Source organism: Adiantum capillus-veneris, chromosome 15 (assembly GCF_014529385.1).
Source record: "Adiantum capillus-veneris isolate H3 chromosome 15, ASM1452938v2, whole genome shotgun sequence".
Taxonomy (NCBI): domain Eukaryota; kingdom Viridiplantae; phylum Streptophyta; class Polypodiopsida; order Polypodiales; family Pteridaceae; genus Adiantum; species Adiantum capillus-veneris.
Window position 1 is genome coordinate 156,398,745 of NC_140945.1, and position 16,425 is coordinate 156,415,169.

Sequence of the window (16,425 nt, forward strand, 5' to 3'; positions counted from 1 at the left end):
ATCAGAAAAGAGACAAGTATCATCTAAAAACCAGCTAAGGGGCAGTTAATGCTGACACCAAAGCAGGATAAGGATAAAATACCAATAGGTCAAGTTGAAGAAGGAAGCCAGCAATGAAGGGACGTTGCTCGGAAGGGGCCTTCTGAAGACGTACAAGCAGGACATGCATTGTGCTGAGAGATCCTTCATCCTTTATTACCTGAAGAAGCTGGTTGTTGATTGACCTTACAAAAGACAATCGTATCAAGAGTGAAATTCATGTTGAAGCATCAAAATACATCAAAACATCAGGAACTTGCTAACCTGCTTAGCCGTACTAATTCTGTTAAGAACAGGATAGTAACATGTCTTCCTCTTTCATTATCACAGTGCAGCAATTCCAAAACTGGAGTTAGCTGAGCACTATGGGCAATATAGCTCCGAGACTTCCCATCGGCCTGCATACAACATAGCAGAATGGAGACCGCACTGATCCTTTCCTTCATGCTAGCTGCTTCCAGACTATCCACAAGTGGAGAAAGACCATCCATAGATATGATGCCATGAGCGAGTGCAGACTTTGAGCTGTGTTCCGCAGATGTCAACATTTTATCTATCATCAGAGAAGCAGCTTCCTTAGGTCCCAAGAACATCTGATACTGGTTTTTGCATCGCACACTCTCATGTTCACACTTATGCAAGACGTCCATCAATAAAGGAAGGAGGTCAGAGCCCGCAGATTGCGATAACAGCGGTTCCAGTTGATACAACAAAACTGCAGAGCTAGGTATCTTCCTCTTCAGGAGCCCAATAACAAATTCGTAGCTGGGATCCTCTACTGCAACTAACCGAGCCACAGACTCGTCTCTCTGTATAAGCTCTGACAAAATGTAAATGGCTGCTTCAAGAACTTCTGCATTGTTGGAGATGGAAAGCACCTCCATAAGGCTCTTAAGCATTTCAGCTTGAGCCAAATGCACCTGGACGGCTTGAGCACCTTTGGATTCCCTCCAGACTCGTGCAATTTTGAAGACAGCTGCTTCACACTCCTGCAGCTCGTCAGAGGAGCAAATACAGACCACCGCAGGTTTAAGCTCGTCAATCAAAGTCTCTTGGGCACTTTGACTGATTTCAGTCCTTGTAGAAGAATTGCGAGCAGATCCATGACCATTGGTTCTCTGACTTTGCCTACTCTTTGTGCTGCTTGTGATGCTGCTAGGTGAGAAGGAGCCGTTTGGGGAGCCACTTGCTTCTAACACGCTTTGATCATAAGGTCCACCAGTTAGAAGCAGATAATTTTGTTGAGTCCGAGGAACACAAGGTGAGTTTTCCGATGATCCATATTCCAATGCCAAGTCAGGATGCTGCTCTTTCCAGCTTGCAATGACCCTCTTCAAGACATAGTTTGTCTTGGGAAGAGATAAGCTCTGCAAAGTCTGGCGTGTAATTGGGCAAGTTGTGTTGCCTCTATCCAGCCATTCTTGGATTGCCTTTCTTTCATAAGTCTGACCAGTTTCAAGCGTCACTGGATCATTGAAAATTTGGCTAGTGATGGGACAAACAAAATCTTTTGGTGGCCTTGTTGCAGGGGTTGAGATATCAGGAAGTGTCAATTGGGAAAGAGTATGCCCGTGACCATTTGTTCCAAAATCTGGCGGGCTGCACCACCAATTCTCGTCAATAAACGACCATAAGCATGTACACAAGGCTTTGCAAAAGATGGACTATCATATGTGTGCTTGTCCCACAAGCTGACTCCTCTGTAAGCAACAACAGGGGAAAAACAAAGCATGCAAATACTCAAGGCTACCTTTGTGCAAGAGACCTTGATTTCGATCTCCTTTTAGTCCGAGTCTTTTGCTGCCCCTCATCTTGAATTGCCTCTTTCTGAAACACACGTTCATCATTTCCATCTGATTCTCCGCCTGCCTCAAGCTTAACTGTCTTCTTCTTTTGTTTTGCCATGGCATGTGATCCCAGAGCTATGGTCGTGAGAGACAAATTCTCAACAGTCTACTATCACAACAGTCAGGTGTGAGTTTGTAGGTGAAAGGATCATCTAAACTCATACTACGAAGCTGTCCATACCTTCAATCTGGAGTCGGGAGACCAGGAACGCCCCTGGATAATTGGTGATGACCGTGAAGAAGAAACCACGACAGTGTCTTGATCTTGGAAGAGTGTCGATAGCGCATTTGAGCTACGTGTTTTATGATGGCTTTCTGCATGAATCCTTGAAGAGGTCTTGCGGCTGTCTTTCTCAGATATCTGAGATTCAATTGGCGATTGATGCCCAATTCCACGGCCATCTGACTGCCCTCTTGCACTAAGACTACTTTCTTCTGAACTTTGCAGAGACAAATGCTCTCCCGGAGACTGGTCAGTGAAGGGGGAATGCCTCACCACTTGCGGTAATTCCATGCCATAGGTGATGACGCGTGCTCCGCCTTCAGATATTTGAGACTCCTCATCGACATCCCACATTGGCTGCAAAGGAACTCTGTTATGAAAACTAGGAATGTAGATGCAATCTTGAAAAGAGAGGCATAGAGATATAAAGAAGTGTGCAGATAGGGATCCATACGTTATGAGTGCCAGTCATGCCACAATAAGCATCGGGCCTTCCCTGACTACAAAACAGAACAAATAGGATATTGCTGCTTAATGCAAAAAGCTCGACACAGTAATATTTTATAATTAGGTCTGGAAGTAACATACAGAGTAACCTGGTTATCACTGGTGTTGTAGACAGTGGAGAAACCACTATGAGAATGAGAGAACCCAGCACTGGTTGGTGGCTGCGGTCCAAACTTAAATGCCCGTGGCAGGTGGCTCAGTTCTCGGGTTGGAGTCATGGGTGGCTCTGCAATTGGCATGAGAGGCATGTTCCTCTTCGGGCTCACGCTCGGATCGAGATTCACCCATTCCTTGTAATACCGTGCGTACAGCCTTGTATTCTCATCAAGAGAGTCCTGATATACCTGCTCCAGTTGCTGCAATTTCAAAGCCTGCTCAGGGCCAAGGATTGAGAGGAAATTCTTATACTCTGCAACATTATATGAGAGCTCGTCTTTTGACCATGAATAATCTGTACCGTCTGGTAAAATGGATGCAATAATCTGATGTCTCTGCTCTGAGTACCATCCTAGGATGGAAGTGAGATGTGACAGAAAGAGCTTTTCCCAGAGGGAAGGCGCAAAATCAACTCTAGCATAAAATGGCTCTACAAGGAACATCTCCAGGATGTGGGCAGCTGCTTTGCAGTCATCATCACGAAGCTTCGACACAAAAGCCAGATTGAGGTGAGCCCACGCGGAGAGGTAGGAGTTGGGCACGCCAGCTGTTGTGTGGCGTGTGTTCAAGAGAGCACTCACTTGCAGCATTTTCTCTGCATGCTCCAGCCTTGCCTTCTTGGTCTCTTCATTAGATGTCATGATGGCTTCCTCCAAGGCATCCATTCCCCAGTCCAAGTTCGCCAACACCGCCTGCTCCGCATATTGCACCTCAACATTGTCTTGGGCGGCAAGCCGTTCTGCACACAACTCCTTGTGCTGTCGCCGCTGCTCTGTGTCAAGCAGAGCATCCAATGTATACTTTCCAACCACAGCGATCAACTCGTTCAACACGGCGTCATCACTCTCGAGGGAACCTGCAGGAGTCATGGGCACTGGAGCCGGTTGCGATCAAATGAGACACAGTGTAACAAGCTTGTTCAGTATCTCTTTTTTTTGTGTGTGTGGGGTTGATAGACACAGAGAGAGAGAGAGAGAGAGAGAGCACAGGTGACACACACAGACAGACAGAGACGAGAGGAGAGGAGACTTTGCAGCCCTCATTCGTCGCCACGTGGCACTAGGTAAGTGGCTTGTCGTCTTCTGCTGCCGTAGATTCGTTGGCTAAAAAAAGGCGCAAAGAGAAGCTGATTACAATGTTGCAAAGGGAAACACCCTTTGAAATGGCCCCCCGGCGAATTGATGGCCATGAAATAGATTGGTTCGCAATAATTGAGCTCCCAGCAGTTCAACGCTGCTCGCAGGCCTCGGGATTAAGTAACACCGAGCATTCCAGGAAAAAGGTGTGGGGGGGGGGGGGGGGGGTTTGGGTTGGTGGTGTGTGTGTGTGTGTGTGTTTTTGAAGAGATCCATGGTAGAGAAGTTCACGTACGAAAGCCGTAGTGATCGCAACCGACCAGATTATTTAAAAACTAAACCCGGCCACAAATTAAACTCGGGCAACGCTTGTGTTTTAATAATAAAACCTTGTAAAAATGGCTCAAAGTTATAACATAGCGCGCGGGTGAGATGGTTAGCCCAAGCGTCTCAATCTGGCAACGAAGACATGGTTTCAAATCGGGTCTACGCGAGGCCCATTTTTTTGCCCATTTTGCCTCGATTCTCATGCGTACGGGTTTAATACATGGTCGAGAAGTTCACGCACAAAAGCCGGAGTGATCCAGTCGTCCAGATTATTTAAAAACTAAACCCGGCCACAAATTAAACCCGGGCAGCGCTTGTGTTTTAATAATAAAACTTGTAAAAATGGCTCAAGGTTGCAATATGTGTGCGCGGGAGATGGTTAGCCTATGCCTCTCAATCTGGCAACAAAGACCTGGGTTCAAATAGGATCGACAACGGGCCCATTTTTTTTATAAACTCAGGCCCCATTTTGCCTCGATTCTCGTGCGTTTGGGTTTAATCCGCCTCGGCCTTCCCGCGTCCACTTTCGGGCCGTCGATCCCCTTACCCCCCCCCCCCCCCCCCTCTCTCTCTCTCTCTCTCTCTCTCTCTCTCTCTCTCTCTCTTTAATGATGGGTGTTACTTAGTGTCAAGGGCTCGCATGGGGAACAATCTGGGAACCCAAACAAACAACGAAGGTTTTTGCTTGGACTACCTAATGAGGTTTCTGGCCCGCAGAAGGCTATAGAGACCATGATGGTTTTGGACGTGCAATTTGTAGGCCGTCCGATCATGAGCCTTAGATCACTACCACGTGTGATGGCTTTAGGTTCCATTCTGAATTGGACATCCCCCTCGTTGTGGTGCAGCTCCCTTTCTATAAGCAGTGTGCCCCCCTATTTCGAGGGCAGCTTAGATTCAGCTAGACAGCATCCAGATGGTCTTCGAAGCATCTATTGCCTTGTTTAGCTTTGTGCAGGTACTACATTCATGCTCATCATCAACTACCTTTTTTGCATGCATACGATCATTGGCAAATGCCCTTTCAGATCATCGTATTCATAGAATTATAGTTTTCTTGCAAAAGTTTCCAAGGTATCGTGCATGTATTCAAGGTCTTCCATTATGGCAGTCGTACTAGGACCCGTAGAATTCCAATTCTTTATCTAGAATTTGTGAAGCTTTACATCAAAGAATGTGTTTTTCCTTTTTAGACACACAAACAAAGGGTTCCACATACCTCTTAGCTTTGACAGTCTGCTATCAAGATGGTGAGTGTTGCAGTTAATATCCAGTCTGTGATACATATTCCAACTCCTTCCAGCGTTAATAAGTCCTCAATATGCAAGGTCGTCACGCATGATGTAATGCCAACCATGAAGTGCTTAATGTTGCAAACAATCCCTTTTGATCGTTGCCTTTCTTTTCATTGAACTGCATAATGACAGACTTCTCCTCGCATGCCAATCGCAGAATTGTGCTTGTAGTTCCTCCTTTCACAGCTAATTCGAGCACATTAAAACACAGTGTCCATAAAGGAACTTCGTAGAGCTAGATACTTAGTGTTCTTTTCTCTTTGCATAACACTTGCAACCAAATATCTACACAAAAGGCCTAGCTTCACTCATAGCCTTATGATGGCCTCTTAAGTTTATTAATTTCCATGTTTGGAGACAAGTGGTTATGCTCGACTAAACTTGTTTGCCTTGTCCTTGTTGATGCCTTTGCAGGACATTGTGTGGAATGAGTTGGTCTCTTTAGATAGCTATTCCAGTGTTGGGTTCAAAGTTAGTTGTAAGTCAGATATAGACAGACTTCAGACCACAGATCAGACAAAGACACTGACACTGAATGGAACTAGAAATAATAACTGAATGCAAATGACACATAGACTGTAACTGGATTATATTTAGATCAGTACAGTTGGAATAGAGTATAATGTGAGTCAAAGGATTGCTATAAGATTATAGGGAAAAAAGTACAAGAGCACAGAACAACAATGTCAAAGTCTCTCAAGACAACTCCAAGACATTCCCCAAAAACATTCCCCATGAAATGAAGTAATGGCCCCTATTTATAAGTGTCGAAATGGGTCTCTGATTGACTGTAGTAACCGGCTCGGTAAATACCACTTCACTCATCAGACAAAACTCCAGCCTAGGGATTGTTCCCACCATCTACATTTTCTTCCCCCCTTTCTTTGAATATTGGAACATTTCCAAACTTTCCAATGACTGATATTTGACAATCTGAAGCAAGTTCAGAGTTTCTTTGTCAAAGTCTGCATTTATCCCCAAAACTGGTGTTGCTGGGACTGCCCCTGTTTGGGATAATAAAGTTTGATCTTAGCACCATTGTAGACTCCTGGCAACCGTTAGCCTTGATAGATCCTTTAGTCGTACTGTGCCATTCGAGAAGACCCAATCAACCTCATAAGGTCCTGACCAAGCTATTTTTAGATTGGGTTTCTTCGCCTAGCTTAGACTGGTTCAACAAAACTAAGTCCCCTTGTCTGAACTCCCTGACCTTGATCTTGTTGTCATGCCATTGCTTCCTGCGTTAGTGAACTACTTCTTGTTCCAGCATAGCATGCTGCCTAATCTTATCAACTCATCTAATCTTTGTTTCAGATTCTTGTTGAAGTCCAATCCATGTTCCACTGCCAACCTTAGGCTTGGGATTGAAAACTCCATTGGAACTACTACCTTTGTGCCATATACCATTCCGAAGGGTGTCATGCTAGTGGTGACCTTGTAATAAACCCATAATGTTGTCTAGAGTTTTGCGTCCCATTGATGTGGCTCTTTCGGGACTAGCTTTGTCTATATGGGGTCAACATTGTCTTTCTAGTCTTTCCATGAGGATGCATCTAGAACTGTTGTACATTCCAAATGCATCGACATACACATGGAAAATTACGTCCCAATCTAGTTGGTGAAGGGCGGACTTCATATTGATCGTCTCCTTTAAAGCAATGGAAACTCTGTTCAAATTCGTGGGTCCTAGTGAACTTCCTCCCTTTCTTGGTTAATTCATATAACCGAAGTGCCTTATTGCAAACATATGGATAAACCTGCGATAAAAATTAACATATCCTAAAAAAGAACTTAGTTCAAATGCATTTTTCGGCACTCTAGCTTGTTGAACACACTTAATTTATCGTTGGACATCTCAATGATGTTCCACCTATGCTGACACACTTTAGGATCAACGCCTTTCAGGTTGGTGTGTTCCCATGCAAATACATCTTTGTATTTTTCAAATAACACTCTAGCATTTTCCTTAATCTCTGGCTTCAGATGCTTGTTGATCTTGACCAACTTGAGATTCTCATCTCTGTCGAGATTCCACTCTTCTAGCTCCTGGTCATCTAGGAGTAACCAGTGGGAGCCCGTCCTTTTTGTTTGGACAGTGATTCTTTTTTCGTACGAAAACTTGCTGCGTACTCATTAAATGGATCGCCTAGCTCCAACAGTCTAGGATCCATCTCTGTTCTTCTAGAAGACTGATCTGAATTCTCTTGATGAGGTTCTATTTGCTGGCCTAGAATCAAACTTCTGATCTAATTGTTATGGTGTATGTCCATCTAGCTGAACTATTCTTTCCCCAGTGTTTGATTCTATGACTTGGTCTACGTACTACTTCTTCTATCGTTCATCTTGTTCTTTGTCCAACATAATTGTGCACTGCACCAGTAGTTCGTCTACCTAGAAGCATTCTATACGCATTCTGGACATCCAGAATTAGGAGGCTGGCTTTAAATTTCTCTTTACCCACCATGATTTGAATAGTCTCAACTAGGCATGTGGACTGGACTATCCTATGGTTAGCTATTCTATAAGACCCGGTGAGGGACTGCCTACGAATGAACCACCCAACCTCCCATTTAATAGCCCCTTGGGCCTCATTCCCTATCCGCACTTGGAGTCCTACCAAACCCCGAGCAAAAACGTCCGAGCAAACAAAAAACCGAGCAAGGTAATTTGCATGAACCGTAACTAAGCTCCCATTATTCATGGTGACCATAACTTCAAAATGATAGTGATGATCCTCTTATAGAGCTACTCGATTACCTCCACTCTGGTAAGTAGGAAGTAGCATAAACCATTGGCTAGTGTTCACAAAAATTAGGGTTTAATATATTTGTAGCTGGCTAAAAATTGTGACTTTGTTGAATCTGTGACAAATGTTGTTTACATAAGAAACACTTCAGAATCTGTGATTTTGCCAAATCTGTGACAAACGTTGTTTACATAAGATACACTTTAAAATTTTGCATATAGTTGTTGGCTAGTTTCTAAATTGCTACTCATTAGACGAAATTGCTAGATCTAGGACTCCATGTCGGTGTTGATTGCTAGAGAAAGAGAGAAACAAAAAGGGAAAATTATTAAAGGACTTAGAAGAAAAAGAAGAGAATTTTTTTAACATTGTGGGAAACGAGAGAGAGAGAGAGAGAGAGAGAGAGAGAGAGAGAGCATAACAAAAAAAATAGACACTATGTTGTAAAATATTAGGCCAACCTGATGAGCTTGTTGGCCTAATATTTTACAACATAGTGTCTATTTTTTTTGTTATGCTCTCTCTCTCTCTCTCTCTCTCTCTCTCTCTCTCTCTCTCTCTCTCCATTTTCTGATTTGGAAGAGGACATTGCTTATTTCAAAGGTGAAGGTGATGTTATTGTATTTGGGGATATGAATGCTCGCACAAAAACATTGCAACATGATACTCAACAATTTGATATGCCATACATTTCAAGGGAGTTGGAGGAAGTTCACTTGTATGATCGTACTTCAATGGATGAGAAAGAGCCGGATCACTATGGAAAGTTACTTTTACACATGTGTAATAGCACGGGTATGCTCATTGCCAATGGTGTATCTTTGTGGAGTGGAACCAATGGATTTACATGTAGAAGACATAATGGGGATAGTGTGATTGACTATATGCTACTCTCTGAAGCCATCATGTATCGCATAAAGAGTTTTATGTTTGGTCAATGGACCCCGGAATCCGACCATCGCACCTTATGTATTGACCTTTCATGTGGAGAAGCAACTAAGCATGATAATCTCAGCCAAAGGAAAGAGAAGTTATCACTATGTATGGATTTCAAACGGGCACCAATGTACATTGAAATGGTTGAGCAAAAATTATGGATGACAAAGCTTCAATGTGATGCACCATTGGAAACTAAATGGGAAGCTTTCAAGAAAGCTATTTGTTCTTGTGCGGAAGAATGCTTTGCCATAAAGCATCTCCATGGTATCAACAAAGATAGATCACGCAAAAGGTGGTTTGATAAAAAATGTCAAGATGCTCGAAAGTCCTTGATAAAGCTTGATGCAACTATGGACAAAGACAACTATCAAAGTCATTTGCATACATACAAGGCATTGATTCAAAAGAAGAGAAGAAGATGGGAAGTAAAGCAACAAGAATTTCAAGTCCAAGAAAAGGCACATGCATGTGGAAGATTTTGGAGAAACTTGAGAGGCAAGCGGGTTGAGAATTTTGGTAACTTGAGTTTAGTGGATATGTACACACATTGTAGGCAATTATATGAGCAAGAAAATACTGAAAAAATACCATTTTATGGTTCACTCCCATGTATGCCGTCTTTTTTTACTATTGAGGATGTATGCGGTGGGCTTGAAAAGTTGGCCACTCGCAAAGCGGGAGATCTTCAAGGTATCAAGCCGGAGATGATCAAATGGACGGGAGATTTTACCCATGAGTGGATGTGTGATATGTTCAACCTTGCACTTCAACATGGTATGCCTTATGATTGGAGTACTAATTGGGTTAAGCCTTTGCATAAAGGAGGGGATGTAAAGAATGTAAGCAACTACCGGACTATAATGATTGGGTCTCTTATGGCAAAGTTATTTGGATGCATAATGGAGATGAAATTGAGTGATTGGGCTGAAGAGAATGACAAGCGTGCAAAGGGACAAGCGGGTTTTCGTCGATGCCATAGCACCATTGATCATCTTGTCACTCTTCGTGTTCTCATGGAGGAAAGTCGGTTGAAAGGCAAGCGATTGTATTGTTGTTTTGTGGACTTTAAGAAAGCCTTTGATATGATTCCACGTAACAATTTGTGGAGAAGGATGGAAGAACTCCAAGTGCCAAGTGAGTTTATGCTTGCGGTTTCTCGAATCTATGAGAAGGTGATTTGTCAATTGCGCATGGGAAGAGAAATTTCAGAAATTTTTGTAAGCACTATTGGGGTTAAACAAGGATGTCCATTGTCACCAACTCTCTTTGGTCTATGCATCGATCAATTGGAACAAATGGTACTTGACTTTATGCAAGAAGAAGGCATTGAAGAGGTCACTATTTGCAATGTGGTAATCATGCTTTTGTTGTATGCGGATGATGTAGTGCTTCTAGCACACACTTTAGAAGATGCACAAAAGCTTATGGTTGTCCTTGAGAACTTTTGCTTGCATAGTGGGCTGATTGTAAATGAATCCAAAACAAAGGTTATGCTTGTGAAAACCAACCATAAGGAGAAGCCATGCATTGTGTACAACAATGAGACACTTGAAGTTGTTGAGAGCTTTAAGTACCTTGGCCTTGAGGTTCCATCCAATCACAAGTGGCATGAATGTGCTATGCGTCGTTTGGAAGCGGGAAAGAGAGCATATTATGCATTTGAGAACATGTGTAATGCGGGAAACATCAAGTGTTGGGTTCTCAAGAAGTATCTTTTTGATGCATTGGTGACACCGGTTCTTCTTTATGGAGTTGAAGTGTGGGGTGGGAGCATCTCAAAGTCTACTTGGAAAGAGTTTGAGAATGTCCAAAAACGTTTTCTTACAAACTTTCTCCAAGTTAAGACACAAACACCATATATGCTCCTACTTCTTGAGTCGGGATCTCTTCCAATTGAGGTTATGGGAATGGAAAGGGTTGTGGAGTACATGATAAAGATGCGTCAAAACCCCTCACATCGACTTCCTACAATTGCATGGGAAGCAAGCAAAAAAGTTCAAAAGACACATAAAAGCAAGATCTTGAGCACGGGATGGATGCAAGACATAAAGAAGTGGTTTGGGAGATGGGATGCATTACACTTGCTACATGATGCTTCAATTGACTCTCAAGTGAATGAAGCTTTTCTACAACGCCAATGTATTACGGCTTGGGAGAAATCCGGTGGGTCACGCTTCATACATTACACCACCTATATTGCCCCCAACTACAAAACCATGTTCTTCGCTGAGAGAGGAAACCGTACTCACACTTACATGCTTGAGCCTATTCCCTTGTCCGCGATACGCACTATCGCAGCAATTCGGCTTAGCTCCCATTTCCTTCGATGCGAGATAGGGCGTTGGGGCAATGGAGAAGAGTCAAATCGATTGTGCACATTATGCTCACTGCAAGTTCGAGAGTCTGAGTACCACACACTACTAGAGTGCTCAGCTTTTGATCACATCCGAACTTGCTTCTCTCACATTTTCAGCCATAACTTAGACCTACACACTTTCCTCTCCCAGCCAAAGTGTGGGCTCTCCATTGCGACTCTCATCACTACAATTTTGAAGCATCGAGAGTCACTCATCAGCCATACACATACTACATCACATGTAACTTTGGTCCCATAGGTCATATTTGACCTCCGAGGACGATAATAAAATCTCTCTCTCTCTCTCTCTCTCTCTCTCTCTCTCTCTCTCTCTCTCTCTCTCTCTCTCTCTAGCAGCGCACATGGAGTGCGCTGCTAGAGATAGAAGAGAGTGAGATTATAGCAAAAATAATGAGCTTGCCATCGAGTCAGCCAAATATTTTACGATGTAACGTCTGTTTTTTTTGTTACTCTCTCTCTCTCTCTCTCTCTCTCTCTCTCTCTCTCTCTCTCTCTCTCTCTCTCTCTCTCTCTCTCTCTCTCTCTCTCTCTCTCTGCCCACAAAAAAACAACCTTTAATGGACAAAAGTTGAAAAGTCTCGGCTACTTTGGAGGGTCACCTAACCTTGCACCGAAAAAAAATTTATAACGCATATGGCTCAAAGTTTATACTCCCTTTATTTATCTTTTATCTACCCTTTTCTACTCGGCTAACACTAGAGGATTTTAATCGTAAAAACCCTAAAATTGTCAATGCTCTCCTTTTTCCCATTGGTTGCTAGAAAAGTCTTCCGTGAACACTGCTCTCTCTCTCTCTCTCTCTCTCTCTCTCTCTCTCTCTCTCTCTCTCTCTCTCTCTCTCTCTCTCTCTCTCTCTCTCTCGCGCGCGCGCGTGTTGCATGCGCTCGTTCGTCAACAGATAGATTTTTAAGGTCTCTTGGATAGTTTCCTATGACGTTAAACAATCTTCTCCTTTTGTTTTGCGATATTGAAGTATCTCAATTTGTACACATTTCTATCCTTCTTAGAAGCGATGACTCGGAGCCAATCCTTGACATTGTGTCTTTTCAGCTTGCTAGATATTTCGAGGGAAAATTACCAAAATACCCCTTTAATTTGTGGAAATTCCCTAAATACCCCTCAAATTTCAAAAACTCCCGAAATACCCCTATTACTTTGTCATAAATTTCCAAAATACCCTTCAAATTTTCCAAAATTCTCAAAATACCCTTGGTTGTGAAATTAAATTTCTCTAAAGATTAAAATGATACTAAATCGAGAATTTGGGTTGATTATGTAGGCTTTGGAGATGAATTGCTTCATTATTTCTAGACATAGTTATCTTTTTTCCGCAAGGTAATTGGTGACAAATTACCTGCTAAGCACGCATAAACGGATCTCAATTGTTAAAAAGGAATAAAGATTAAAAAATCTTGAACAATCCAACCAAAATAGATACAAGGGTATCTTGGGAATTTTTGAAATTTGAGCGGGTATTTTGAGATTTTTTCTCAAATTAGAGGTGTATTTTGGTAATTTTCGTCAAGGTTGATGGAATTGCCGCTGGCCGGAACTAGGCCGGTCGTGCCGCATGCTGACGGCTGGTGGTGTCCGATGATGCTGCAGCAGCCAGTGCAAATAGGTCAATACAGACGGTGGAGATTCCGTTCTACTTTGAACGGTCGACGTGCAGGAATGTGCGCAATCTCTCTCTTCTCTCTCTCTCTCTCTCTCTCTCTCTCTCTCTCTCTCTATCACTCTACCACTCAAGAAGCACGCGCAGAGAAGTGAGAACTCGACCATCTCGGATCAAGGGTGCATGCAGTGTGGAGAAGTCATTTCCAGTTATGATGATGGGCACGCGTGGGAGCTCCTCCTTAATGTACACACCACAGAGAGAGAGAGAGAGAGAGAGAGAGAGAGAGAGAGAGAGAGAGAGAGAGAGAGAAGCTGGCCAAGAAAGCCTGAATCCTTCTAGGCCAGACATGCAACATCATTGACCTCACCCCTGTCAGCCGAAAAGCTCCCCTTCGTTTTCCCCGCCGTCTTCACCATCGGCCCAAAGCCTACAATCTAGACGACCTCATCAAGTACGCCCGCCTCATCGCCCCCCATAAACAAAACTGCAGCCATGTCAATGACCTTGTCAAGGGCATCATCGAAGGAAAAATGTCCTCGCCACCGCCATGACCATGGAGGACATCTTCAAAGGCACCAAACAATTCAAGGTCGTCGTCTTCCAGAAAGTGTAGCTCGAGCTCAATGAACTCGACCTCATGATATGCAATTCCAATTTCAAGTAGCTCGTCAATGTTCCCGACCACGAGCACTTGTCCTTCCTCGGCCAAACGATGTAGCCACTAGCGCCAAGATCGCCCTCGCTGACACCAAGTATAAGGGCGATGTCGGCACCAAGGAGTGGCAGGGTCTCACGCAACGTCAAAACGCCGCGGAAAGCAAGGTATGTCGCTCCAACATGCTCATATTGCAAAACAGAAGGAGCCTCTTGCTCAAGCAAAGACCAAGATCTTTGACAACACTAGGAAGGCTGAGATGACTCAAGCAGATGCAGAGCTAGCCAAGAAATCTGCATTGTGGTCACAAGAAGTAGAGCTTGCCAAAATACAAAGCAAAAATGTGGCAGTCATACGAGAAGCCGAGCTAAATATATGGGCATCTGACGTGGTTGTGCTGACCACTTTGATTCTTGTTAGTAATTAGGCTTGATTTTCCCATGTGTCTTGTTTGGGAGGAATATCAAAATACTGATGTACCTTGGACAACACCCTGCAGATGCCATGCAATATTTGTGGAGGGTGGATTGTCACTTGCCGCTACTACTGTAGCCTTTTGTGTAGTCAATCCTCCTATGGTCTTTTCTATTGGGGAAGGACAAGTCTTTACGTGGTGGATGTGTGGCATATACAGAGGACTGTTCCGGCAAGCCTTGCAAAAGAAATACCATCTACAGAATTCTCCTTGTGATCTTTGCTTAGTCCACTGTTGTATGCATTATGCCAAGAGCATCGAGAGATGCAGGGTAGGCTTTCTGATGATATTGTTATGCCTATGACAATCATAAATCCACCTCCTTCGTAGGAAATGCATATTCCTGAAGGCCCGAAGACTCTTTCAGCTAATGGTAATGATGAGGGTGTAAGTGTTGAGGTACAAGCTCCATGATCTATTCTTTGTCTTCACCAACTATTTTGTAAGAAAAGTTGCCAAGCAATAGTAGGTGGAATTGCAAATGTTAAACCTCTCTTGCCTTGGGAGTCTTGGCTATGTGGTTCCATTGTGTTCTTGAGAGGCTCCAAACACACGAACCTATACTAATGTGCAGAAGTGTTGGATTCTTTGGGGGGGGGGGGGGGGGGGGAGAGAGAGAGAGAGAGAGAGAGAGAGAGAGAGAGAGAGAGAGAGATGGAAGGCTTAGGCTATGGAGGCTTTACCCGTCTTGTGATGATGGTGGTGGTAATGTTGGTCACCGATGGGTCTTGGACGGCACTGGCTACTGAGGCTGCTTGCTGTGGCACTCAGGTACTCTACAACCAATGTAGCGAGTACGTGCTAGGCGACAACCAATGTAGTGAGTATGTGCTAGGATCCAACCCCCCACCCCTACGGCTAACAATGGATGTTGCAACCTCCTCAAATCATCCAGTGCTTTGGGCCTTTGCAGTTCTATCCCTGACATCTTCAAAAACGTCATCAACCAGTCTAGGGTATTCCATCATCAAATTTGTCTACAAGATTTCAGGTTCCTTATGCGCTCAAGTTAAGGTGTAATAGTTATCAAGGCCCACATGTTCGCCCTTAATACCAATAAGCCATCTTGGCCAATATAATATGTCGTTTATCTGTTTGACTCAAAAAATAGAATGATATGCTATGAAGCTTCCAACTTGTATGGCATGCATCATCACAAAAACCTTTTCATTATGATGAGAATGCCATTTTGTGAATAGTATACATAACCTCTTTACCACACAAAGAGAGAGAGAGAGAGAGAGAGAGAGAGAGAGATCATTAAGAAAAAGATGATGGAGGATTGTATCACTGTCTCTAATGTAAAGTTTAGGGAGTGATGTTTGCAGTTTATGGCACAATTATGACATAATTGATACCAAGATGACATGATGTAATTCAATGTATAATTTTCATATATATATATATATATATATATATATATATATATATATATATATATATATATATATATATATATATATATATATATATATATATATATATATATATATATATATATATATATAGAGAGAGAGAGAGAGAGAGAGAGAGAGAGAGAGAGAGAGAGAGAGAAAGAGAGAGAGAGAAGGGAGCATTTTGAGCAATGCAAAACACACCTTCAATCATTACAAAAGAAGCTGCCATAAGGTTTCCTCTTCGACAAGGGTATACAATTGTTAACAAAAGGTGGTATGAAATGTGTTGTTTGGTTTTTAGTGCCTAATTGGTTGTCCCAAATTTGAACCAAGTGAACAACGTGCAAAGATATGTGCAAGAACTAACACTTCCACATGGTCTAAGATCTCATGTGAATATGGTTATGATTGTACTGGAAAGAGCACATTGGCATCGAGCTTAAGAGGCCAATGCATTTCTCCTTCTAAATCATAAGAGATACTCTAAGATGAGAATTTCAACCTTGTAACTTCTTTCTTACCTCATCTTCCTTCACCCTCATTATTCCCAAGTTTGATCATGACTTCCTACGTATTATTTTTTCTATTTTGCTCGGTTTTTGGGATCGCTCGTGATAACTCACTCAGGTTTTGGGATTCCTCATTCTGTTATTTGAAAAAATTAAGATATGACCGGTTCATTTTGCTATTCTAAGTTCAATATCTGAACTATTGCAATGTTGATATGCTCTTTTTTATTGTATATATT

The 16,425-nt window shown here is 42.8% G+C and overlaps 1 protein-coding gene and 1 pseudogene across 5 annotated transcripts in view; one reads left to right on the forward strand and one right to left on the reverse strand.

The window, feature by feature from the left end:
* The window catches only part of LOC147441724 (putative E3 ubiquitin-protein ligase LIN-1), a 56,656-nt gene extending 52,885 nt beyond the window's left edge, over nt 1–3,771 (reverse strand). For 2 of the 5 annotated variants that reach the window (XR_015184334.1, XM_086483263.1), the window contains exons 1-6: nt 2,698–3,768; nt 2,564–2,609; nt 2,068–2,466; nt 1,790–1,992; nt 304–1,638; nt 83–224 (exon numbers count right to left, since the gene is read on the reverse strand). Coding sequence is in view for 2 of the 5 variants with exons in the window: in XM_086483263.1 (XP_086339389.1) it covers nt 83–224; nt 304–1,638; nt 1,790–1,992; nt 2,068–2,466; nt 2,564–2,609; nt 2,698–3,641 (3,069 nt within the window). In the remaining 3 variants the exon portion in view is untranslated. Of the gene's footprint in view, nt 1–82; nt 225–303; nt 1,639–1,789; nt 1,993–2,067; nt 2,467–2,563; nt 2,610–2,697 lie in introns of all 5 variants that reach the window. The other 3 variants (XR_015184336.1, XR_015184335.1, XM_086483264.1) reach the window with 2 other exon arrangements.
* Nucleotides 3,772–14,198: 10,427 nt separating this feature from the next.
* LOC147441725 (cell number regulator 6 pseudogene) lies at nt 14,199–14,694 on the forward strand (annotated as a pseudogene).
* The last annotated feature ends 1,731 nt before the right edge of the window (nt 14,695–16,425 follow it).